At 39.8% G+C, this 27,768-nt stretch overlaps 1 protein-coding gene across 1 annotated transcript in view; it reads right to left on the bottom strand.

The window, feature by feature from the left end:
* USH2A (usherin) overlaps positions 1-27,768 on the bottom strand; it is a 545,087-nt gene that overhangs the window by 418,010 nt on the left and 99,309 nt on the right. Inside the window, exons 12-14 of the mRNA XM_066238179.1 lie at positions 22,275-22,470; positions 17,707-18,348; positions 5,011-5,194 (exon numbers count right to left, since the gene is read on the bottom strand). Coding sequence (XP_066094276.1) covers positions 5,011-5,194; positions 17,707-18,348; positions 22,275-22,470 — 1,022 coding nt within the window. The remainder of the gene's footprint in view (positions 1-5,010; positions 5,195-17,706; positions 18,349-22,274; positions 22,471-27,768) is intronic.

Raw genomic sequence — 27,768 nt, 5'->3', positions numbered from 1 at the left:
CAGAGTGGCAGCCCCAGATGGGCAGAGTATCACTGGTAATAATTAATGATTATTGATTATAGAACCGAAAGAGGCTTCAAGATGAGTTGGAGAAATGGGACAAAGATCTTTCTTCCATGCCCAGCACAAAGACGAGCACAAAATAAGGGTTTGATATGTTGTGTTGAATGAATGACAACTTAGCTGTTCAGAGCCCTTTTTGATGGGCATAGCTGTTCCCCTGGCTAACCTCTCCGCTAAGGAAGAGACCTTGTTTCTTGAAGGGTTGGCCATCTTCTCAGATTCCCTAAGGCCAGAGGTATTCCCATTTGAGTCCTCTTGTACAGGCCCCATGAATGCTACAGAGCTCCCTGGAGGACTCTGGTGTTTCCCTGGGTAAGGGTCTGTTTTATTTCCACAGTGGAGGTGCAGTTTCATTGAGGTTCTTAGCATCTTCTACATCACGGCCAACCGACAGCACCGAGTTCTCTCGCAAATTATAGCAGAGGAATGTGCGGCTTACAGATCCTCCTTGTATGAGCTGAAAGCCATGCCAACATGACCTGTGGTCTGCTTTGGCCCCAGGCATAAGGCAAGATGACACTGTGGCCTTCCCAAGCGGAGACCTCTCATGTCCTTGCACACCTCTGCTGTCTTTCTGGGGACTCTGCTCCCACCTGTGACCAAGCCCTCTCTGCTTCTGGTGGGGCGTACTCACCTGTGGTCCCTCCTATCCCATCACCTAGACAGCAGCAAGCTCTCTGAGGGGCTCGTTGATGTCACTGATGAACATGAACTGTGACACACACAGCCCAACTGTCCCACAATCACACCATGAAAAGAAATAAGTGGACAGGGAAGTCATCAGCTTCTGTTAGAAGTCATTGACCTTGTTCTCAGAGCAAAGTCCAATGGGCATTGGTTGGAAATACACACATGAGAGGATTACCCGACCCACTCTCTGACCTAGGGATCAAATAAGTTCGCAAAGCAAACAGAATCTGGTACGGAAAAATGTTAATTTATTGTATGGTTTAGAAGTCGGAGCCTTGATATTCCCTAGCCAGCCTAGACTCCGACTCCCCGCTACCTGAGGACAATTACTGTTCAGCATATGTCAGCTGGTAAGAGACAAGTAGTGATACATCAGGGCCCCTTGAGGCTTAAAAAAATAGAACTAATTAATACAGAGAGGAAAAGTCATTGGAGAGGAAATCTCTGGGGGTTGTGATATATGGATGTTAAATTTAAAAAAATTTAAAAAAAAGGAGAACACCATACATTGGAGGGAGCCATCTTAGGGGCAGTGGGAAGGAGGAATCCTAGTTTCAAGTCAACTTGGGGGCAATGCCCGGGACCATGCCATCACATCTGGGTATCGACTACCAATGGAGGCGAGGGGAACGTGGCCCATTTTTGTCTCATTGTTTTGGGTTTAGACAAGTACAATATACTTTTTTTTCTTTATTGATTTTTCAGTGGGCAGACTATTATTTATTTATTTTTTGCTTCATTGTTTTCGATGCTGATTAAGTCATGTTTGCTTTATGTGTCAAAGGTAAATGAAGTGATTTTTTTTTCTTTTTGCACTTGGATCAGCTTTTTAGAACACATGCCCCCTTTCTGTGATAGGTCATGTTTGAGGAATGAGCCACTTGGATGAGAACAGCTGAATGGTTTCCCAGCTTGTTAGCATTGTGTTTGGTGCATTTTTGTTGTTGTTGCTTTAAGTTTAGGGGCAGAGCCAACTTTATTCATTTTGCCCTTGGGAGTACAAAAAAACCCCAAGAAAACAAACAAACAAACAAAAAAAACCTTTAAAAAATAAACCAAGAGAAAAATATAGGAAACATAGATCAGCACATTAAAGAGAATATGGAGAAGAAAGGGTATTAGTAAGCTTCATGGAGGGGTTCAATAAGACCCCCTGAAAATATAAATGGAAAAAACAGATGAGAAAAGCAGTTTATTTTCCAAGTCAATGAAGAGATACCATGACAGTGGTATCTTTTCCTTGCTTAACAATAAAATACTTATAATCTATTGGAGCAGTTTGGAAATTAATACAATAAATTTATACTTGTAAGCACCTAACACAGTGTCTGGTTCAAGGTGCATTCAGTGATTTTAGTTTATTTTTCTACTTTTTGAAAAAAGTTTAACATCAGGGAATAAATGGTTATTTTCCTAAATTGCATGTATACATACATGGACAAGTGATTTTTTGTTTTATTCAGGAAACAAAAATGCCTTATACAACATGCAATATATTTTAGCCATCTTTGTTCACATTTTCAAAATAACCAGTTACTATACATTCATAACAGCGACCAGGAGACAACAAAGAAACTTTAATATCCTTTAGGAAAGAACTGAAAAAAAAACATAAAAAGAATAAACTCCATTTTTATCTCATCCCCATGATAAGCAAAAGTATAAACTCAAGCCATTCTCATTGTCACATTTTGAAATATCTTCCCCTCTGACTTTCTGGGCTAGAGGCTGTCTTTTGTAACGATCACCCATGTCAAAGTGGTAAGCGACAGCAGAATCCATCAGTGGGACAGAAGGGTCAACTCAAGGCACAGACACTCTGTATGACGGATGTAACTGATTAAGGGACATGGCCGCCTGCTTTCCTCGGACCCCCTCTGGCTGTGGGAGGCTTTGTCCTTTCTATCCTTTTCTAAGAAGCTACACCACAGATGGTGGCTCTCTTTGGGGGCAGCCTCTGCTCAGCACCAGAGCCAAACCTGCCCGATCTCCAGGGCACCCTGGGCCCCACTCACAAGTGGGTGGTGTAAACTTGAACAGTTATTATAAGGTTTACATGCTTTTCCCAAGATCATGGCGGCACGAAGTGGCATGAGACTTTTATATTTACTCTTGTAAGAGGTGAGGAACGTAACGTAAAAAATCAGTTCTGTGCCAGTTCTGTGAAGAATGGGAGGCATGAGGGACATCCACAGTGAAAACTCAGAGAGACAGCTCACTATAGGCCTCCAGGCCATGGGGAGAGCTGAACAGGTAGCACTATATCTGAGTGTCATTCACATGTAGGTATTGAGAAAAATCAATGACCTAAATATGTAAATTGAAGGGGCAGAATAAAGAGGAGTAATCAGCAAAAGAGATGGGAAAACGCATTATAGGAGTGAGATCCTGGAAGGCAGAGGAGGAGATAATTTTAAGGAACAGGGACAACAATATAGAATAACTGGCACATTGAAAACCCAGGAGTCGTAAGATGCAACCATAAATAAATGTTGCTTTCATCTTTCACTGATCCTTTAGGCATGCTGCAAGGAGTAATGTCCCAGCCGGTCACCTGGCTATAAAGTGAGTCAGTTACATGGCTTTTCTGGCCTTTCTTAAGTTATAGAAACTCCTATACTTATTTTAAATTACAAAGCAATAGTTCAACCAAAACTAGAGGCATCGCACTTCTTGATTTCAAAATATGTTACAAAGCTATAGTAATGAAAACAGTATGGCACAAGGCAACAAAGAATGTATATTTTCCACAGCCCATCAGGGGCCACAAGGAAGAGAGTGAGCATGGTGTTGCTTTAGCACCTATGCAGAGGGAGGCCTGGAGCTCTTTTAAGAGGCCTGAGTCAAGAAAATGCTGAGATGTATGTGGACTGAAAGAGAGGTGCATTTGACTAAAACTGGACGTGAGAGATAACGGAGGCGGAGAGAGCAATGAGGAGATCATGAAAGTACAACCCCAGTGAGGAGTCAGTGTGGACATGTGCAAGGTCCAAGACAGCAGCCTGCTCTGGGCTTGCTAGGCCAGAGACTCCCTCCTCTGCCCTCAGTCCCTGTACGAAGAGAGGAGGAGCAGAACAAACACAGCAGTCATGCTCTGAGACTGAAAAACCACAGACGAATGGGAGCGAGGGGAGCAGCATGGTTCAATAAAGGAAAAAGGATGTTATAAGAACAAAACCTTGTTTTAATAAATATTTTATATATCACGGTTAAGTTCTTTTTTTGTTTGATTTTAGTTACATTAAATTTTAGGGGCAAGACAAATAAATACATTGGTTTGAGTTATTTTTCAATGATTTAACCTGTCACCCTATCCACACTCTGAAGGAGGACAGAAGAGTTAATGAAGAGTTTAAGGGCCAAAGGCGGGCAGCAGGGGACATGTGTTGAAGAGAGCCCAACAATCTCAAACTCTTGAATGATTAGTAATTATAGTTACAAATACACACACATACACACACACAGAACATGCACCAAGAAGCATGTCTGGCTGATTTATGAAGAACACAACACTAGCTGCGTGGAGACAGGAACACCAAAGAATTCATGGAAACCCCCGACAAATTTACAATCTAACCAGAAAAGAAAACACAAGGAATTGGCATTCCAGCTCATCTTCAAAAATACCGCATTGAAAACAAATGCACAGAAGCAGATGCCCACAGATACACAGGAAATGAGCACATTAAAGACAGGGTAACTGTGAAAAGTAGTTAATTTACTTTCAGAAGGTACTTTATACACTCGGGGGGGAATCATATCACTGAATACAAAGACGTATTTCTTAGCTTTAACAATCTTTAAACCTAAGTTAGAAAGGCTAGGGCAACAAGTAATGGATGTAGTAAATTAAAAAGCAATAAATTCAGGGGCCACAAAAGCAAAAGACAAACATGCACATGTTACCTCTCTTAGCCCTTATGTATGTGTGTGTTCAATTAGAGATAATTCTTTTCCTGTCTTTCTCTACATGTAAACTGTAATTTCCTTGAGGGAAAAGGATTTTACCAAGTTAAATATCCCCAGACCTGAATATTGGAACTATCTATAATTGTAGAGCAACCTATACATTGAAACTCTACAAAATATTCAAAGGTTTGAATAACCATTATGTTTCTTAATGCAGACATTAAAGAGTCAAAAATATATCAATCAACTATGGACAGGACATACTGCATTTTACAAAAGATACTGCCAAAAAGTCACTTGCAAATCTAATTTAGTAAGCAACATTTAATTACTCATTCTTGTATTTACCTTCCAGTCTGAGGATCAAATCCAAAGTAAAGGTCCTTGCAATGGTCACAAGCCAGCCCAGCAGTGGAGGAATCCTGGCAGACGCACTGGCCAGTCAGGCTGTCACAGATGTGATGGACCGCACCAGCTGTGTGGCACGAACATGGCCAGCAGCCGGTCATATTGCCTGGAGAGATATAAAAACCTGAAATAAAAAATAAAAAGCTTGTCTGTCGACTTCCCATCCAGTCTTTTCTTTAAAATACAATATTTTGATTACCTCAAAACCCAGAACACTCCATAGGGGCACTAAACTGATTCTCAACGCAAATGGGGTTATAGTGGTTCTTTATGACTGTTTGTCAACTCTCACCAAAGAGAGGCTGAGTCGATAATTTGCATTGTGCCTGGTGTCTCCCAGGCTCCTAAAATGCAGTGCATCTAAAACCTACTTCATGATTTTTGCCCTAAATCTGCTTCTCTTCTTATCATCTCCATTTTAACAAAGGGTGCCACCATTTCTTCAGATGTTCAACCTAGAACCATGGAATGTCTTTGCTGGGGTAGCTAGATAAAATACAGGATGCCCAATTAAACTTTAATTTCTAATAAACAATGATTTTTTTTTTAGTAAAAACATATCTTGTCTGATATTTCCTTATATTAAATATATATCTGAAATTCAAACTGAAACGAGCAGTCTGCATTTTGCTAAAACAGGCATTCCGTGAGTCCTTCACTTCTAGTCCCCTCCCCTCGCACTTCATGTAGCTGGTTACCAAGTCAGTGGATAATTGTCTTCTAAGAATTTTAATCTGTTCTCCATCCCCATGCCACTTCCCTAATCACCACCAAGATTTTCACAGTTCACACCAGATACCAGAGGCCATGGTATGAGCTTTATATTCATTACCTTGTTTAGTTTTCTCAACATGCAAATAATTCAAGGATTATTATTATGTCTGTTACATAAAGTAGGAAAGAGGAGGTTAGAAAGGTTCATAAACTTTTGTGAAATGACACAATTAACCAATAGAAGAACCCCAATTTGAACACAAGCAGCTGAACTGGAGACTATCTCATCAGATGGTGCCCTTCTTGTCCCCCTCGATCTGTGCTTCATAGGGTAGCTGAAACAATCTTCTTTAGGGCAGAATTTCAACATCTCAGTCTGCTATTGAAAATTATTTGATGACTTCCTGTTTCTTTGGGGGGGGGATCGAAATCCCTAACACAGCCGTGATCCCTCCATCTGAGTCCCACCAGTCTCTCTAGCGCAGGGGTCCCCAAACTACGGCCCGCGGGCTGCATGTGGCCCCCTGAGGCCATTTATACGGCCCCCACTGCACTTCCAGAAGGGGCACCTCTTTCATTGGTGGTCAGTGAGAGGAGCACATTGACCATCTCATTAGCCAGAAGCAGGCCCATAGTTCCCATTGAAATACTGGTCTGTTTGTTGATTTAAATTTACTTGTTCTTTATTTTAAAATTGTATTTGTCCCCGTTTTGTGTTTTTACTTTAAAATAAGATATGCATAGGGATTTGTTCATAGATTTTTTTATAGTCCAGCCCTCCAACAGTCTGAGGGACAGTAAACTGGCCCCCTGTGTAAAATGTTTGGGGACCTCTGCTCTAGCATGTGCTCACTGCTCATCAGCAACTTCATACATTGCTGTCTTCCTGACACCTACAAGCCTGCCCCTAGGCAGTTCTGTCCGTGGAAATGATTTTGACCCATCCTTTTCTGTTTGGCTCACTCAACACACAACAGGTCTCATGAATTACTCAGGTAACCTAACCTAGGCCAGTTCAGGCATGCCTGTTATGGCTTCATAGCATCCTGTTCATTTCCTTTAGACTCTCATGAAAATTATAATCTCATTCGCACCAGACTGTAACCTCCTTTGTGAAGGCTGGAATCTCATCTGACTAATTCACCACTGCCCCTCCCCTCCCTCAGCGTCCAGCACTGTGTTCCTCACAAGGCAGGAACTCCACAAGCCTTTGATCAATTCACAAAAATGAACCAAGTTATTAACTAGACATTGATCCCCATGAGTGCTGTAGTTTTTAAAGCCTGCAGAATTTAGATTCATTATCAACTCATTCTTTTCATTATAGCAAAAAAGAAAGAAAAATAGGATTCAAAAATATTTTCAAGTTACTTCAAATTTTTTGGACCTAGAAGATGGAAGTTAACAGTCATACAATTAAAAAGGAATTGGATATTTGAATGATGGGTCAGGCGAATGGGAGGGAAGTCATTCTTGGCGCTGATACGTGCATTTGTGCATGTATATGTGTATGTACATACATATGAACACACACACAAGCACAAGCATAATGATAAGAAATGTTAATGAAAAATGGGGGTGAGAGATTGCAAAGCGATTCTCACAAGTGAAGTTCTGGCAAATGAGAACAAATTGTACGACTGTCATAATCACTCATTTAAGGATATAAAATATCGGTGATACTGAGAGAGAGAAAAATGTGGACACAAAGTAAGTCCACTGTGTCACCTATTCTTTAGGGATGAGCAGAGAGCAAGTGCAACGCTATAAAACCCATTTGAGGGACTCATTGGCAACAGTCTGTTCTGTCACAGTGATCACTGATTAGTTTGTCTTCTCCTGGGCTCTGCACAGTCTCTCCTAGACAGCTCAGGAACAGTAAGATAGAAAGCATTGTGATCAATGAGAATTTAAAAAAAAGGAAAAAGAAGCTCACAATATATGCCATTCAGTTGGAAAGAACCACGGCTATATTTTTATTGTAACTTACAACTAGATTGTGTCATTTTCTTCTTTGCACCCACTGATGGCAATCTGCCCTCTATGTCCTTCCAGAAATAGCACGTGGCCATGCCAACTGACGCCAGTGCTCACACTTTACGCATCATGTGGTCAAAGTCAGAAGTTTACAAGACTTCTCTCTTGGTTTCGAGATCACTGGGGATGTGATTCTGTCTTTTTCTTCCAGAGAATGTACCTCGGTCCTTAAATGCAGAATGATAGCATCATGAATGTACTAACAGCTCTCCAATTTGGATAAATTACACATTAGCACAGATACTTAGCACCAGAATTAATTTAGACTTATTGCAATAGCTTTGAGCTACCGAGAATTCTAGAACAATTAAGGATAATTTTTACAAGAAGTGATTTATTAGGTAAATCTGGAAGGACAAGGAGAGTGCATTTTGGTGCCAAAGAATGGGTTGCCCAAGTTTTGAGAATAAAGAATGGTGTAGGAGAAAAATAGAGATATATGCAGAGAGGAACAAAAAAGGTGCTAAAACACCCATGGAGGCTGCAACCCAGAGTCAGCGCTACAAGAAAAAGATTGCATTAGAATTTGTCCAGGGTTAATTTCCCACCTCCTCTCGGGAGCATGATTATAAAGGTTAATCCCTCCAGTATTTCAGTTGTCCTATTTTTAAGCAGTTCTAATTAGGATGAATCAGGTACCTTCCTGTTCAATTATTACTTCTTGCCTTACCTGAGATGCACCTAACTCTAGACCATTACCTTCCCTTTTATGACTTCCAACTATAGAAAATAATTTTCCTTCCCCCCACCTTAAGCGTCAACTCCAGAGTGCAGTGTAAAGATAACTGATCTGAATTTCTTGCCTTGAACTCAGTACATTTCTGATCTTCTTCCATGAGCTCCACTTCATGTTCTATATCTTTGCATCTGTATCATTTTCACTGGTCATTTTTTGAGACTTCTTTCCATGAAAGATATTGTACCAATTGTACCACATACTTAAATTAAGCACAGTCATTAGAACAATGCCAGAACCTTACCTTAAAGCAGGGCTGAGAGTTTACATGATTATAGCACCAATCAGCCCTCTCAAGTTTATTATTGCCCCCAGTTTTATTCCAGCTAACCCTTGGTCTCAAGCAAGACAGGTCTCATGTGGAAAATAATGTGTTTTGCAGCTAAAGCAAAAAGTCACCCATATCGTAAAACAGCGTTGTTGTTTTATCTTGGAGAAGGTTTACAGAATCCTTAGAGTTCAAAGTTGTTAGCAAGGCAGCTGGTATTATCTCCTGATGTGGCTATTTGCACAACACAGTACCTGTCTCGGGCATAAAAGAAGAGCCCATTTCCCAGCAATGTCCCTCCCGAGGACCATGAACAACTAGGCTTTACCGAGATCTTGAAATAGGAGAAAGAAAATAAGTTTAACCTCTAGGCCTTATTCAGAAAAGCAGGGCAGAGCTGAGGCTAAGCACTAATTATAAGCCATTTAGAAGTAACGACTCTCAGCATAAGCCAGAGAATGGACATTATATTAAGAGAAGAGTCAAGGGGGGAATTTGTGGCTCACCTATACCAGGTAACAAAAAGACTATCTTAGTGATGGTTTTCCAAATCAGCAATTTTCTGAATAAAGTACAGTCAATGATACCAATCTTCAAATTAAGATAGAAATCATTTCCCTCCATTTGGTAATTTTATATACAAATAATGCTAAAATTATTATTTATAGATTTGACCAAACATCAATAAATGCATAAATATATGTTATCATTCATTCCAAGTGGTAATTTCTCTTATTTCAAAGAATTCCCTAAATTCTTTCTCAATTGGCTTAAAGGTGCTTTAAATTCTCTGCTCCTCTCTCTCTTCCCTGGACTACTATGCACTTCTTGGGTATCAAACCAACTCCTATTTCAGAACTCATCTCAGACATCAGTTTTCCATCTAAGTCCTCTATATCCCTCATTCTTCAAGAATGAATCAATCTGTTTCTTTGACCAGTTCTTTGTATTGCACATTTCCAATATTGCCATTATTACACTGTTACACTTACATACAAGTCCATTTCCCCTACTAAACATAAAGCTTTAATACAGTGTGTCCGTAATGTCATGGTGCACTTTTGACTAGTCACAGGAAAGCAACAAAAGATGATAGAAATGTGAAATCTGCACCAAATAAAAGGAAAACCCTCCCAGTTTCTGTAGGATGATATGGCAGCATGTGCACATGCGCAGATGATGACGTAACACCATGTATACAGCGGAGCAGCCCATGGCCATGCCAGTTGAGATGTGGACAGTACAGAGGAAAGTTCAGTGTGTTCTGTGTTTGCTAAATTCGAATCTGTGACCAAAGTGCAACGTGAATATCAGCGCGTTTATAACGAAGCGCCACCACATAAGAATAACATTACTGGGTGGGATAAGCAGTTGAAGGAAACCGGCAGTTTGGTGGAGAAACCCCGTTCTGGTAGGCCACCAGTCAGTGAGGAGTCTGTAGAGGCTATACGGGATAGCTACCTAAGGAGCCCTAAAAAATCTGTGCATGAGCCCACATCGAACTGCACTGAATAGGTATGAAACTGGGAGAGTTTTCCTTTTATTTGGTGCAGATTTCACATTTCTACCATCTTTTGTTGCTTTCTTGTGACCGGTCAAAAGTGCACCATGACTTTACAGACACACTGTATATTCATGATTCTATATCTTATACCTGGTACATAGTAATGTATTCAATAGATGCTTATCAAAAAAATAAATATATGAATGAAATGGATGGAAGACTGAATAGATGGATGTGTAGATAGATGGATTGATATCTGTTACCCCTTAAAATATGAGATGATCTCTTTAACACTGAAAAGAAAAATGGTAAACACAAAACTTTGGGTTCTGAGAGGGAGGGGCGCCTGGCCTCATAGGGAGAATCTATGAGTCAGGCACAGAAACTTTAAAAATATAACCCTTGCCTATTAACAGAACAGAGCTGCAGAAAGAAAATGTCACCCCAAAACTGTGTCGCCTATTCTTAAGAATGAAGCATTTAATCACTTATTCATATAAAGGAAAACATTCTAGTGGACTTTTCTATTTTATAAAAAAAAATAGTTTTTCTATTTATGTGACTACCTATGAAAGAACCCCAGAAACATATTCTTTAAGAACCAAATCTAACAATAATGACTTTAAATAACAACAGCTTTGATTAAGACTTGCAGATTATAGGTGGATACAAATACACACAGAAAACAAGTAGATGCGTCCGTGTTTCCGTCATTCACAGAGACACTTTTAAAGTCTTTGATCCCATTTGTGTCGGCCTCGACCATTATCAACCATATGCTCTCAAGTCTCTCTCCTACGCCACTGCCCTAACTATATACATCTCCAGCACTGTCCATGGAGATCACCAATTCCAGACCTCTCAGTTCAGCTCTTTGTTAACCGACCACTGCAGCCATGCCCAGGACTCTGCTAATTTTTTAACTTTATAACTATCGCTCACATGCTACACAATAGATGAGACAGCCCAGGACCTACAGCAATATGCTAGCCCACAGACTGAGATGAGTCTGAGCCAGAGGAAGGTTACACACACTTGTAAGACTGTTTATGTTAGTGTAACTCTCCAGTATTCACAGAGTGAATGTTTAAGACAGAGAGTGAGTTACTCAGAAAAAAGGTTTCCCACTTGTTGAGTGCCAATTCTGGGGTCAGATGGATCTGGGTGTGTAAATGGTTCCTCTACTTAATTAAAATTCATTTTTCATACTATAAAATGAGAATAATACTGGTCCTTCTATCGTAGAAATATTGTGCACATTAAATGCGACTTTCAGACTGATTCTGGAGTCTGGCAAATGACAGATACTCATTAAATATCACCTATTATCCTTGTTGCAATTTTTGTTAAGCAGTTTTCTATGAAGGTAGGATTTTCCTAAATTAAAGTTTAATGATTTGTCAGTGATACCTCCCCCCAGATTTGCCTAAGACTATGGCCCATATTGTCCATGACAGATCCCTCCTGGTGGTTCACCAAGGAGGGGGCTCTTATTCTGAGACTCGGGTCTCTCTGTGAAAAGAACATTACTCTAGAAAGCTGCACTGATCTTTAATGGGACACCAGCCATCTGCTTCCAATCCCATTGGCCAGGTCTTGAACGCAATGCTGGTGCATGAGCTCATTACTTAACAAATATGATACGCTTCATAATGAAACCGGAGACTTTGTCTTCCTTTCTAATAGCCTGTGTGAATTACAAAACCAAACCAAAAGTAAATACCAGAGGGAAGCATGAGGGACTGTCCTCTATTAGCGCAAAGCATGTCAGATGGAGCTGTTCCCATTACAAATTAGCCTCTATTTTATTCCAAAGCTGCAGAGTCTTCAACAAACCCTCACTGCCTCTAGTTCTCAAGGACAAGGATGGGTCACGGGCTAGAGATGCCTTGACCTCCTTCCCCGGCTTTCTCAGCCCTGGTGTCTGACTTGAGTGTCTGCTGCTAAACATTCCGAGGTCATCTGGCTGAAAAAGTGCACGGGAAAACGTATTCAGTGCAATATTTATTAGTGTGAGTATGTGTACATTCATACATGTACACACACTCCAAATAATTTTAAATTAAAGCATTTTTAAAATACTTAATGGAGGTTAAGCAGCATTTTTAACCTCTGTTCAAGTTATTGAATGGCATATTAAAACCAATGTGGCTCTAATGTACCTTCTAATGCTCACTGCTGCTTTAACAAATTGCCTATAAATTTTAGTTGAATTAAGCCTATTCCTTGTACATCCAAGTAAGGTTAGATTAATAATACATGAGGTTTCGTTACAGGCACCTTCCTTGAAAATGCTTTTAAGAAAGCGGGACAGGGATCTATATGCAGCCATCTTAGATGGGCCAGTGATATTGACAGTCACAGACGGACAAGGTGGGCATAAGTCCTGAGGTTCGCCAGGTCAGCCCTGCACATCCCCCCTCCCCCCGCTCACACACAGAAGCCCAATGTCCCCTCTACCTGCTGCCTCCCCCAGTAGTATGCGACTCGCCTCTCCAAGGTGGTTAAAGAAGTAGGATGAAAGGCTCAGATTACTAGCTGTGCGTGTTAACGTGTCTACTGCAGAGCCGGCTACTTGAAGCATCTGCCTACGAAAAAGATACTTCAGGATAGTGGTATTCTGTTTTTCAATGTAAACTAAACAATAAGAGACAAATTCAACACAGTTTCTGAAGCTGGAAGAATGCAGGGCCAAAAAAAAAAAATAGAGATCCAGATACACATATGTGGACCTTTCCATAGGCTACATATCTGTGTACAGAATATTTTGTTTTGTCCAAAAAATGCATGAGGTGCTTATGCTACATTTTTCCCTCTTCCTTTGCAGGGTGGAATGCCACATTCTCCCTGTGTCTGTGTCATTACAGGTGTGCTCACAGGCTTGCACTGCACCCATGCCTGAAGAGAGAAGAATTCCACTGAGGTGTGTTTTTAAATGTAATTGTTCACTTAATTCTGAAAATAAACACGAAGCACCCACCACAGAGACGCTGTTCTTTGTGCCCGAGGTAGAGCTCCGACCAATCCAAAAACAACGGTGAGTGATTTGACTTGCAGGCAGGCTAAAAAGGAACCAATGGTCTGAAGACTCTTGGAAATGAGGTCAGAGAGGTTATGGGCGCTACAGTTCAAGGGGGCTGTTCAACCCTATCAGCTTTGTGCTTTACCTATGCTGATGGAAAGCCAGTGAGCAGGAAGTACCACTTTGGCTGCATGTTGAGAAAGGATGGAAGAAGGATCAAGAGTTAAAGGGGCCTTTTGAATAGTCCAGGAGAAAGTCTAAAATGGCTGGGACCCGGATGGGTAAGGGAGGGTGTCGAGAAGTACCCAAATTCTGGATATGCGGGAAGGTAAAACCAACAACACTGATGGAGACAGAAGAGACAAGGCATGTGGGAACAAGGGAGGGCTCACAGGATGATAGCTAGGGTCTGGCCTGAAAAGATGACAATCCAGGAAATAACAGGGTCACATGTTCAGTTAAGCACAGTTGATTAGACAATTTTTCTCTTCTGAAATCTGCAGAAATGAAACAAAACCAAAACAGAAGAGAAAGCAGCACCCGGCAACAGATGTCAACCAGGAAAAGCTAAGCACTGGCAGGGAGCGGCCAACAACAAGCTGACTCAGGCCTCTGAACTGTGCAAAGACGTGGCTGGGATGAGAGGTTCCAGAGCTTTCTCTAGTCAAGTGTGAGGCAGAGGCAAGCCTCCCCCAACCAAGAGGAGACAAGTTTCCTCTAGCAGGTGAACCAGGGAGGGCTGGGACCCTGCAGGAGCAGGGACAAGGCGCCTCAGGGAGCAGAGGGATTCTATGACATGCTGCCTGTGATGGCTGTTTGATGTGTCAGTCTGGCTAGGCTTGGGGTCCAGCTGTTTGGACAAACACTGGTATAGATGCTGCTAGGAAGGGGGTTGATACATTTTCCCACACAAGAACACTGACCTATAGACAAAAAAGCCCAGTAAATGCCCAGAAAAGTTATTGAACAAACGACACATCATCATGAAATTTTCTGAAATGATAGCTCTGGAAATGGCAGCATCTTCTAGTATGTAAAGAATAAAAGAAAGAAGAAAGAATGTGATTGGCTTCTATGCTAGCAGATGATGGGAAAATAACCTTTGTGTGTGTGTGTGTGTGTGTGTGTGTGTGTGTGTGTGTGTAAATGATTGCAGGTAGTTGTAAAATTTCAAATAGCTATAAAATGTGAATTAATGATAATTTCAGGCATTCCAAATTCTAAAAAGAAAAATCCCTTTCCTCCTTGTACACTTCTTCACATAGCTACTATAGAGTGTGCACTACCAAACATACAAATAAAACAGAAAGGTGATGCGGGATTCAGGAACAGGGGAATCAGCATGGGGGATGGGGGAAGGAAGGCCTATGGACAGCTATAAGAGAAAGATGTGGGACACAGCCAAGCACCAGCACGAGAGGTCAGCCAGCTCAAATCAGGGCCTCAAGTCCTCCTGTGGACTGACATCATTCAGAGTGTGTGCTTGTGTGCACGCGCGTGTGTCCTGATAGATTTCTTCAACAGATTTCCATTGGAAAGTTTTGATTCCTAGGAATATTGATGAGATTCCCCCAAAAACTAAGCAAAGGCACAGTTTTTTCAAGAAAGGAAATAGAATCAAAACACATTAAAAGGCATATCTCTGAAATAGACTTATATAGTCATACTAAAATAATCTGTGAATATTGATTGAACCAAATAAAGGGATTACTGGGGAGGAGTTTGAAGAGCTGCATACTCATCTTCTATGTGGGGAGGTAACATCTACATGTCAGAGGTTGACGTGGAAGAAGATAAGCAGAAAAGCAGAAATAAAAGCCAGAGACACATCTAAGGGAGTTGAGGGTGGTGGGGTGATTTCTGCTAGGGCGATGGGGCAGCTCCTTCATAGTGTCTTTACATTCTTTTCTTAATTTTTAATTGATTTCTAATTAAATTTATTAGGGTGACACTGGTTAACAGGGTCACAGGTGTCACGTGTTGGTTTCTATGACATGTGAGCTCTATATTGCCCACCACCCACAGTGCACCTTTCCATTCTATTTGATTTTTAAAGTTATTATTAAATTTTGATAAGCGTACAAATTAAATTTAAAACATTTAAAATGCTAAAAAAATCATCTTCAATCTTTTTCTCTCCACTCATGGTCTCCCCTATCTTCTTCTGGCCCCATTCGTGTTGGGATTTATCTGGTGTAAAGTTGTATTTTTAAGAAGAATAATTTCATAGTGGCTATTTGCCTAAGGACAGGCATCTCAAAAGTCCTCGGCAAACATTTATGGCATGTTGTCCTCTCTTTTAAAAGAAGATATAGAATGGGCATCATCATTCTAAATGAAATTAATCATCGTCTTTAAAGAATTCTTGTGTTTTATTTACTTGTGCAGTTTCTTATTTCCCTTGTTAGAGTTTTAACAGCTTCAGAGCTGGGTTATCTTTTTCAACTTGCTTTGCCACAATACTAAGATAATTCCTCCCTCATTGCATGCATTCTGTAAGTGGTCGCTTTAATTGACGACACAAAAATAATCACGAGTCTTAAGAGAGAAAATGAAGCCAAAAGTGCCATTCTGCAGAGGAGAAGTCGGGTAGAGAGAGGGAGGAAGAGAGGGGAGAAAGGGGAAGGAAGGAAGGGAGAAAAAAAGGGAAGGAGCAAGGGAAGGAAGGAAGGAGGGAGGGAAGGAAGGGAGGGAGGGAGGGAGAATAGGCAGGTAGGAAGGAAAGACGGAAGGAAGGAAGGAAGGAAGAGAGGAAGGGAGGGAGGACAGGCAGGTAGGAAGGAAAGAAGGAAGGAAGGAAGGAAGGAAGGAAGGAAGGAAGGAAGGAAGGAAGGAAGGAAGGAAGGAAAGGGGGAAGGGGAAGGGGAAGGGGAAGGGGAAGGGGAAGGAAAGGAAAGGAAAGGAAAGGAAAGGAAAGGAAAGGAAAGGAAAGGAAAGGAAAGGAAAGGAAAGGAAAGGAAAGGAAAGGAAAGGAAAGGAAAGGAAAGGAAAGGGAGAGAAGGAAGGAATATATACATATATACCAATGGGTGCTTTCTTCTTCCAGAGCTCCATGTCAAGTTTTGGGAGTTTCTCCTTCAAGGCTATTATTTGACACTTTCATCTCAAAAGGCATTAACTACTCATCCATTCCTTCTTGTCTTTTTGGATTTACTTGTTACACTAACCAATGTCAACAGAAAGTGAGGCCTCAATTCTGCTAAGCTGGACTCCTTGTCTTGTAAAACGGGACCATCAATCCTACCCTTTGCTGGCAGGTCAGTCACCCTCTTGAATTTGTATCATGGTCAGTGTCAGAGCTGACTGAGGCAGACAGGATAAAAGTTAGTACAGCTGTTAGACAACCAGTAAATAGGAGCACATCCCATGACATGATGATGCATTTATCATAAAGAAAGTGTATTGTTCCGGTTGACATCATGGAAAAAGCCCACAGGGTCCATCTTTCTTCCAACTGTGAGACAGATGAAAAGACAGGGACAGTGGAACAAAACTGATGGTATTTAAAAATAATTCTTGGTGTTCTGTGTGATTCCAGAGCACCAATTGTCAGTTTAGGGAAAAATGAACCTTTGGTCATTTCTATTCAGAAAATCAGTTCCTCATCTGAGTATCTGACATTGTGTAATCATCAACTCAGGTTTTCCTTTTTCTGGAAAACAAAATGCATTCTTGCTGTTCTTAGACTTTTTTTCCAGCTGTTAAAGGGAGAATTAGTTCATGTTGAAGAATTAAATACAAGTAAGCCTCACTTATGAAATGTCATTGACTGACATTTCCTCTAAAGGAGGGGTAGTCAACCTTTTTATACCTACTGCCCACTTTTGTATCTCTGTTAGTAGTAAAATTTTCTAACCACCCACCAGTTCCACAGTAATGGTGATTTATAAAGTAGGGAAGTAACTTCCTACTTTATAAAATTTATAAAGCAGAGTTACAGCAAGTTAAAGCATATAATAATAATTACTTAACAAGTACTTTATGTCGGATGTTCGCTAAGTTTGGCAGAATAAATCTTTATAAAACAACTTACGCTAGTTAAATCTATCTTTTTATTTATATTTTGGTTGTTCCACTACCGCCCACCATGAAAGCTGGAACGCCCATTAGTGGGCCGTAGGGACCAGGTTGACCACCACTGCAAAGGGTCACCTGAAATATCGCAAACAAATGTGCCACATAATCATGCATAGACTGAGCACTTACATCTGTGCTGCATAATAATATAAATCCAACACTGGCATTGGAGATGAAATGTTTTAGAAGCCTCAATTGAGTAACAAGGAGGTATCCCCCCCAATATAAAATAAATGAAAGTCACTGTGTCCTGAAAATGTACCACATTTTTCTCTTACCTGGTTGACACTGATTACACCTTCTTCCTTGACGATTAGGCAAACAGCGGCACTGGCCACTGACCGGGTCACACATGGTCCCGAGTACTGTCCCCAAGGAGTCACACTCACACATTTGGCAGCCCTGGAAGTCGCCAGTGGTCAAATTGTACCTGTGAGGCTGGCACTGATTGCAGTGAAGACCTGTTACTCCTGATTTGCAAGGACATTGTCCTGTTGATTTGTCACACAGTTGAGAGCCATTTATTGTCCCGGTCTTATCACAGTCACAGGGTAGGCAGAGGGAAGAATTATTTTGCTGTAGGTGAAAGTACCCCTCCCAGCATTCATCACACCGTCTCCCTCTGACACTGGGCTTACAGCGGCACTGCCCAGTCTCAGCATCGCAGACGGTCCCAGGGAGGGAGCCCGCGGGGTCACAGTCACAGGCCTTGCAACCAGTGGTGTCCAGCCCATAAAAGTGTTCTCTGCAGGTGTCACACTGAAGTCCTGTAGCTTCTCTTTTGCATGTGCACTGCCCAGAAAGAGGATTGCAGAGGTCATTCACTGAGCCGTAGGGGTTGCAGCCACAGGGTTCACACCCCTCATTGTTAGAACTCCGGAGGAATTTAAATCCAAAATTGCAGTGGTCACATCGAAGCCCTAAAAATAAAATTTGTTTAAAAAAAAAAGGTGAAAATGTAAAAATGATTTCATCATGCTTTCAAGGCAGCCGAAGTACAAACAGTGGTATACTGCTGACATTTAATGCAGACACAAACCTGGAGCATTTTCTCGCAAGGAATGCCGTAGAGGGCTTATCGCATATTACAAATAGGATCGCAAAGCTTAATTTGGTTATGATGCAACTTTGTTTCTGCCATGTGCTTTATTAATTCATTTTTGTTCATTACTTTAACGCAAAGAAAAATGCTTAATGCAAATGTTACTCTACTATACGTATTAGGACTTTTAAATATTAAAACTAGTATCTTAAAACTAGTAACTGTGCTAAAACTATTATTTACTTATTTTATGCTACAAAGCATGCTCATTTGAAAAAGTACAGCAGAGAGCCAAGAACATTTTCAAAGCCACACGGGAGAATTGCTTATTACCACATTAATTATTTTCCTAGAAATCGGCATCCCCTAAAAATGTGTAGCAAAATGTTAAGCTTGTAACTATTTTGGCAATAACAGGAGATGTCCTGACTCTTAACTATCACACGTTTAAATAATTAATATAAATAAAACTTATCCAGGGCAATTTTTATTTCAATGCTTTTATATGCTCCTATATTTTATCAGTTTCAATTAATATAAATTATGCTCGCCTTGGCTCATAAAGCAATCATGTTGCTTGTCATAGTGTATGATTCAGAACATGCCTCTTTACACACTAAATAATTCTGCTGTTTGGATCATTTCTATTTAAAGAACTGTACACAAACACATACACACACACATACACACACACTTCACCAACAGAGAACAATGTTTTATCACCCAAACTTAAATCTCTGACAATTTAGGTTAGTTTCAAAAAGAGTATTATAAGGCAAAGGAATAAACATTTTCTTGACTAGCAAATATTAAGATGCAAAATACTTCCTTTAGGTCGCCTTCCTGTGTCCATGAATTTTAATAACTGACTCTGTGGGGTCAAATCAATGGAAACATTTATTTCAAGCTTTAATAGCAATAAAAAAATTAGTACTAAAATAACAGTAAAAAACACACTCAGGAACTCCTCTGTGGAAAAAGCATCTCCTACGTGAGAAGGAAATGCATAATATATATGTATATATATGAATAAAAATTCAGGAACTCCAATGGAAGGCAAGTTCTTTAACAGTGATGAATGACTCACCTAAGGCATATCATTTAATTTCAATAAGGAAAATAAAAAAGAACCACTATTGCTGCAAATTTTAAAAATAACTGTATTGTTAACAAGAATTATGACTCATTTTGAACTATTAAAATTGGTCTACATGGATTCATATCATATCAGTTTTAAAAATATGCGTAGTGCTTATTTGAATATGCCATACATATTCCTGACAGGTAATCTATTCCTAACGATACTCAGGAAGGCCTACAGGGCATTACATTCGGTGTTAACAAGTACAGGCGAGTTAGCACACTTGGCATTTAATTCACATTCTTCTCCCTTTTTATTCTAGATGAATGACCTACTTTAATAAAATTATTGGTGCTAATGTATTTTACTGGTGATAGAATCATTAGTAAGATTTAACAGTTTTGTTAACTCTAACAGTTTGCTTTCCAAAGCATATACAACATACATTTGTATTTTCTGTTTTCTTTTTCTTATTAACCAGGTAAAATTGAATAAAGTTGCACGCTGATCTCATTAGAAAAATAAATATTTATACATATTGATTTGTATTTTTATTAAACATACTGAATGTGCAGAAATGACTTTAGAGATAACATCAAAGTGGCAATTTCACTTTTGAATATACAGATATTAATATATTTATGTTGATATTTTTGTGCAAAAAAAAAAAAAAGACTACCGGAACCAACCAGTAAAACAGGCACATGGTAGGGAGGTCATACAAATTCTAAGTAAATAGTAAATTTTGATTATTTGTTTTTCTTCTTTAAGCTCTGTAATCTAAGCATGACAAGAAAGATTCCATTGATATAAAGAAATAACTATTTCATTGTCTATAAAGGCCTTTCTTTAACTTTTGTTTTCACATTTTGAACTTAAAATACCTCTTACATTAGAGAACAATGGCTGACACGCAGATGGAATTAGAAGGGCTTGAAATTCATTCAGCCTCCCAGGTAACACACAAAGCTGTGCTTCTCTGTGCCGGATGGTTATATAGCTTTTCTGAAAAGTTAGCTTTTGTAGGTTTGAAATGCTTTAAGGCAAGTTATGGTAAATTTTTTTTTTTTTTTATTTCTCTGAAGCTGGAAACGGGAAGAGACAGTCAGACAGACTCCCGCACGCGCCGGACCAGGATCCACCCGGCACGCCCACCAGGGGGCGACGCTCTGTCCACCAGGGGGCGATGCTCTGCCCCTCCGGGGCGTCACTCTGCCGTGACCAGAGCCACTCTAGTGCCTGGGGCAGAGGCCAAGGAGCCATCCCCAGCGCCCGGGCCATCTTTGCTCCAATGGAGCTTTGGCTGAGGGAGGGGAAGAGAGAGACAGAGAGGAAGGAGGGCGGGGGTGGAGAAGCAAATGGGCGCTTCTCCTATGTGCCCTGGCTGGGAATCGAACCCGGGTCCCCCGCACGCCAGGCCGACACTCTACCGCTGAGCCAACTGGCCAGGGCCTATGGTAAAATTTTTGATGCAATCTTTTTCTAATCCAGAGAAATCTTGTGCCATACCATGAAGCATGCCCATACTCTTTTTTTATTAAGTGAAAATGAAATGCTTATCTAGATGAATTAATAAAATGATGTTCATATAGCTATGTGTAAAAGGGAATTTATTTTAGTGTCATATCACAGAAATAAAAATATTCAGAACATGTTCATATGTATGTGTATATGTCTATATGCATGTAGTGTGTGTGTGTGTGTGTGTGTGTGTGTGTGTCCCCACCAGGCCAATCTCTATTATTATTAGGCTCAGGTCAACGTTAGAAGAATGACGGGAGATGTGAATGACAATAGAAAGGTACAGATCTTTTTAAACTTCCTGCACGAACTGAGACACACTCAGTTGCAATACAAGACTCACTTCATCTGGAAACTTTCCTCTCATAATATTCTCATACATCAACATTTCAAAGTATATTATGTATACAGTGCATTTTGGGCACTTGATAAATTTTGTCCTTATGTAGCTGTGGTTCCCCTCAAAAATGTAGGAGGTAATAAATTGCTATAATCAAATCTAATTTCTGAAAAATACCTGTGGGAGTAACAAACAAAAAAGCACGCCTTGTATTAAAAAAATGATAAATAACACTGAAGGTAGCTGTTTATTATAATCAGCTTGGCACTGAATTACAAAATTAAAATGATGTGGCCTTTGTAACTAACCCTAGCAATGTACATGATCTATGGAATTATGTTGACTTATTTTGCATTTCATAGGAACAGTTCAAAGAAATATAATAGAAAAATATGGAAAGATTTATCACAAAGGACCCTGTAGCACAGAATATTTTGAAATTAAAAAAAACCATTTATTTTGGTCTATTAAGAAAACTTGCATGGAAATTATTTGCTTAGAACTCATTAAGTACAGAACATTTTGAAAAAGTGCTAATTTTTCTATAAGAAACATCTAGGCAGTAAGCAAATTATATTTTTCTATGACTTATTAGTATGGGACCACGTGAACGACAGCGGTCACAGACTCGAGAAACTTCCAGGGTTGATTAAACTAAGCTTCAAGCTGGAGTTTGACAGAATTATTAATTTAATCATTTTCAGACAGTTCATTTCTTCCAGATTGTTTTTTTTTTTTCTTTCTTTGCCAGACTGCCCTGAGAAAGGCGATGGGGCTTTACTCTTCAGTGAAGAAAGCAAACAGAGGACTTGATTCTAGGTGGTAATAGAGAGGTGACCGTAAACTTCCGCATCGCACATACCGATGACGTTTGCTTTGCACTTGCACTGGCCTGATTCTGGGTGACAGGCAATGTCTCCATCCATGGTCCCCAAGGTATTACAGTTGCAAGGGCTACAGCCATCAGGATCTAGCTCTCGTAGACTGTGGAATCCATTCTGACACTGACTGCAGCGTCTGCCGGAAACATGTCTCTTACAATTACACTGGCCTCCAATCTAGGGAAGATACAACATTTTGTAGAATGATGAACGTATCTATTTTTATACAATTTGCTCATTAGGTACAAGACAGGGAGGGAGGGAGAAAGGAACTTGCAATGTTATACAGACATGAAGGTAATAAGGTAGTTCTTTTCCCCCTCCTAACACAAAAATATAGGAAGCTCCTGCAGAACGAATATATAGAACTGAATGAGAATAAACCCCTCGGAAGTCAGGAGAATACAGCAAAAAGGAAATGTGGAATTAAACGTTAAATGCCTTATAAAAAAATCAAAACGTGGTCCTGTGGAGACCACAAATAGGAAAGAGACAGCAGTTAATTTAATCTTTACAACTCGTTCTCTCTGTTCTGTTGCTCTCATTGGTTGTCTTGTTCACTGAGACTTGTCTTATACATACAAGGCGCGTACTTTAAGGAAGAATCTGGCTTTACTAGTGTCCCTTCAAAATTTTAACAATGTCCAAAATAAAGGTCCTTGTTAATAGCATCCTTTTATGACCACTAATACTAACCCTGGTAACATTTTTCTTTTTTTTACACAATCTTGCTTTTAGGAATAGTTCAGAATATTTATGGTTCATTTGTAGCATGACTTAATCACAGTAAGTATATTTTGGTGATTTATATTTTGATAAAAAAACACGTGAACATTGTTAGGCAAAACAGCTTTAAAAAGGAGTGTTTTTCTTCATGCTACTATTTGAGAATGACAATACATAAAATATATAATACTCACCTACTGTATACATCCATAATACTATGTTGGTTAAAGAAAAAATAATTAAGAGCTAAAACTTCTCATGAGATAACATACATATCAAATGTGAAGCAAATATCAGAAATTCAATAATAACTTAAGGCTTTCACAAGAGACGGGGATGCAGGCATCAACCTCTGAGTCGCCGGCATTTCTTCCCATGGTTTCCTTTCACACAGACGGACCCCAGCTCCCCACACCCAGAGTCAGGGGAAAAGCACAAGTGATAAGACATGGTTTGCAAAAAATAAGTGGCATTTATTAGTGGGTATGTGTTACACAGAGCCATGGAAGAGGGATATAGATAAAGAGAAATAAAAGTGTATTCTCTGCCCAAACTTTATCTCTGTATTATGTTGCTACAATCTTAGTTAAATGTAATACATGCATTACCTAGAACTCCCTTGCCTCTTTAAATCTAGATAAGACCACCTGAAATCCTAATCCCATTCTTGTTGAAGGACAAAGGGGCTCTCTTTTAAAATTTATAAGAATTCTCCATTTGTTGATATTCTTATGATCATTTTGACTCCAATTTCTGCTTCTTCCATTTTGGAATCTTTTTGCCAACTGAAAGCTTTGCCTTGTATCACTCTACAGGTGAGACCCAGCCAATGTCTCAATTTCAAGAAAAGAAGTTTTGGGTTTTTTTTTTAAGTGTTAATAAAAATTAAACTTGACTAAAGTTTTGGGGTAAAAGAAGACTGAGAATGTCATTTTGCAAATGATAGTAAGTGGAGATTTTCAGAGGTTTCTGCCTGCCAATCAGCCACCATTTCAGTCACCCTACTCCTCACTCCTCCCTAATGTCTGCCTTCTTGTCTTCTTTCCACCAGCTTCTCATGATAAACCACACAACACTGTAAGCTCCGCCATAGCAGGAGTTTTAGTCAATTTACCTCTTATAAAACGCATGACTCTTCATTTTACAGAAGAAGAAACCAAACCTTAGAAAGAGCAAATTAGTTCTACAGGCCCAGATAGCCAGTAAGTGGCCTAATTCCCAAATCCACACTCATAACCAATATGCTAAATTTACTGTGCTTGTGATAAGCTACTGATCTGAGGGCAAACGGGACAAAGACGTTACAGCAATGACCTACCCCTGTGAGAAGCCGGATGCACAGTGGAAGAATTAGCTAAGTGGCCCGGTTATTATTTCATGAAAGTCTATGAACAGTACTGACGTTTGCTAACGGTGGCTATATATTGCCTCAAGACCACACTCGGAACCTCTCCATTTTAGACTATCCTGCCAGAGCCTGCTGTCCCAGGATTTGCAGCAGTTAGTGGTGGATATGCACAGTCAACTGTGGGACAATTGAAATAGTGAATCTGGCAGGGATATTCGTGGCAACAGAAAGAGTAAGATTCTTCAATAATTATTCCAGTCAGCTTTCTTAACTATCCTCTACGTTAAGAGAAGGAAGTCTATCAGGGTGAATTTAAGATATCTGCCTAACCCATATGATCACTATGTGTGTATAAGAATACCACATCTGTATTTAAAACAACAACAACAACATGATTTAAATAACAATAAATAGGTGAGCCCAGAGGTTCTTATGTAGTACACACCATATTTTATGTAATTTAAAGCAATATTTCAAAAACAGCAGAGATGCATGTCTTCCTAAGCACTCATTTGCCTGATGGTGGAGACAAATGGATGTTCCATGGATGACATCTTCTCACAGAACTCACTAAGAGCCAATGAGGTAATACTGATATTGCCAAAGAATTTGAAAAGCAAACTCAAAAGTTTAAGAACTGGAAATCTACCTTGGAGATTAAATTTGATCTAAAGGATTTTTTTTTTAACAGAAAAGAAATACAAAAGAGGGCAAAAAAATCCTCTTATGAATCAATACATTCTTGAGAATATTCTTTACTTTTGAAAAACTTTGGAGAGACATTCAAAACCTTTTCAATATCTATTCAGATTGTTGTATGAGATGTAGTTAGCTTATTGCATGAACTGATTTTCAAATCTTAAGCCAACATTGCATTCTTGGAATAAGTGACCATCTGTTATGATGCATTACCCTTAACTATGTATTGTAGGATTCAATTTGCTAATATATTGTTAAGATATATTATAATACATACATATTTATGTGAAAAAAATCAGAAGGGCTTTAAAAAATGCCTATTTATGAGATTAAGGTTAGGTAGCCATCATGAAACAAGCTGACCAGCTCTCACCAGAGACCCCCAAATAGAAGCCAGTGAGAACAAAACACCAACAGTCACCTCTTACATGAGGGAGAAAGCAGGCAGAAGTCACAGGACACCTAACTTTGCAAAGACCTGAGAACTAGAGAACACAAAGTGCAGTGTGCCAGTTTGAGGAAAGGGGGAGGCATCGCTGACCCAACAGGCAGTGATGGCAGGAGATCTGTTGTGGTCTGAACCCTTGACACTGACCAGCCAGAGCATGCTTCCATGACAACTCCCCACACTAGGGAGAAACCACCAAGAGCAGATGGGTGGAATGGACAATTAGAGTAGGCTATATGTAAAGGATGGGCTTATCACTGACAACACAGTTTTTAAATCTTTACAAAGTTGATTTAAAAATAATAATAGTTGGCCCTGGCCAACTGGCTCAGTTGTGAACCTCGGCCCAGCGTGTGGAAGTCCTGGGTTAGATTCCCGACAGGGCACACAGGAGAAATGCCCATCTGCTTCTCCACTCCTTTCCTTTCTCTCTACTCTCTCTCTTCCCCTCCTGCAGCCAAGGCTCCATTGGAGCAAAGATGGCCTGGGTGCTGAGGATGGCTCCATGGCCTCTACCTCAGGCACTAGAATGGCTCTGGTTGCAACAGAGCAAGGACCCCAGATGGGCAGAGCATCGCCCCCTGATGAGCATGCTGGGTGGATCCCAGTCAGGTGCAAGCGGGAGTCTTTCTGACTGCCTCCCCACTTCTCAATTCAGAAAAATACAAACAAAACAAAACAAAACAAAAAAATGATAGTAAACAATATATTTCAGGAACATTAAACTCAATTTGCCAGTTCCTGAGTAATTCTTTTATTCACTATTACGTAGCCCTTGACTACCACAGTGTCTGGTACATGTTAGCATACATAAAATACTCTCTTATTGACTGAATAAATTATTTAAAATTAATTTTTATGTCACTGAAATGTGTTCAAAGATAGCTTTAATTATTACAGGAGTTATAGAAATCACAATTTCTACTCACTTTTCAAAGGATTAGTTATGACTTGAATAGCTTCTTAGAGAATATTTACTCCAAATTATTCTCCATTTGAGTAAAAAAAGGCATAAATTCATTGTTTTTAAAGTATGTTTCAATTAATCATGCATACCAGTTTTAGACACTGAAAAAAAAAACGAATATACCAATCCACACTGACCAGATGTTGAATGATTTCCAAACTTAAGTTCTTTGTCTACAACTAAATAACTAAGACTTATAAAATTAAAAGCCCCTGGAGGCTGAGTCTAGGATTCTTCATTAAAAAACAAACTAACAAAGAAAAACATTCTGTTGGGGGTTCTTAATGACACTAACCTTTAAAAATCAATGTTTTAAGTACCTGTCACCTACCCTGTCACTGCTTTAAGTTAACTGACTCCTAGGGACTTGGGCTTACTTTTTCTTTACCCCCTCTGCCTTGGACCTCTCCAAATTATTTAGAGGTCCATCACTGAGCATCAAAAACAAAACAAAACAAAAACAGAGCATTTCCAAACTGAGTCAATAGTGGAGTATTTATAGTACTGACCATCTGAAGGAAAATTCTAGAAATAAATTGTTAAAATTTTTTAAAAAGTATTTATGAAATATTTGAATCATTTGCAGCATTACTGATACTTCTAAGAAAAAATACATATACATCTATCCCTTGCCTATCTAACCATCCTCTTCTATCTGTGGTGTATTCCCCGTTAGGAGCTTGCTCAACCCCAACATGTAAACCTTGAGCATTATTCTACAGTTCTAGTATAGATCCAATGATTTCTTTCCTTAAGCTTCTGTCTCTCTGGAGAAGAAAAGTCCACCTTACTTTAACAGGCTATCTTTGTGAGGTACTCGTTCCACTTCAAAAATAAATAAGTGAATCTGCAGTGGTTCCCGCCACGCGTGCATGTCACGAATTGGAGAATGCCAGGTGGATGACGTACATGATACTTGTTTCCATTGAAGTGTTTTGTGATACTGAGGTTTATCATCTTGTTCAGCTGTCGAAAATATTCATGGGAGAAGAAAAGCTTCTACTTGGTGGGAGACCAAGATGTCTTTTCTTTTCTGTTCTACAATGCCTGTCATTTGTCAGGCTGGTGTTGCTTTATGGCTCCCTTCCCCCTCCAAAAGGCATTTCTGAGAAAGGGATGTCCAAATGTCCCCACCATCATCTTGAAGAGTTTTCAGGAAGGTCACATGCTGAAGCATGCTCAAACAAAGTGTTGGTAGGATCAGAACACACTTTGTTTTTTCAGTTTTTTCAAGTGGCCCAGACAGGAGAAGTGTAAAGAGGTTCCCTACACATTTCTGTTCCCAGC

Source organism: Saccopteryx bilineata, chromosome 1, assembly GCF_036850765.1.
Source record: "Saccopteryx bilineata isolate mSacBil1 chromosome 1, mSacBil1_pri_phased_curated, whole genome shotgun sequence".
In the NCBI taxonomy this organism is placed as follows: domain Eukaryota; kingdom Metazoa; phylum Chordata; class Mammalia; order Chiroptera; family Emballonuridae; genus Saccopteryx; species Saccopteryx bilineata.
The sequence above is the reverse complement of the archived record's forward strand: the minus strand, read 5'-3'. Positions and strand labels throughout refer to the sequence as shown.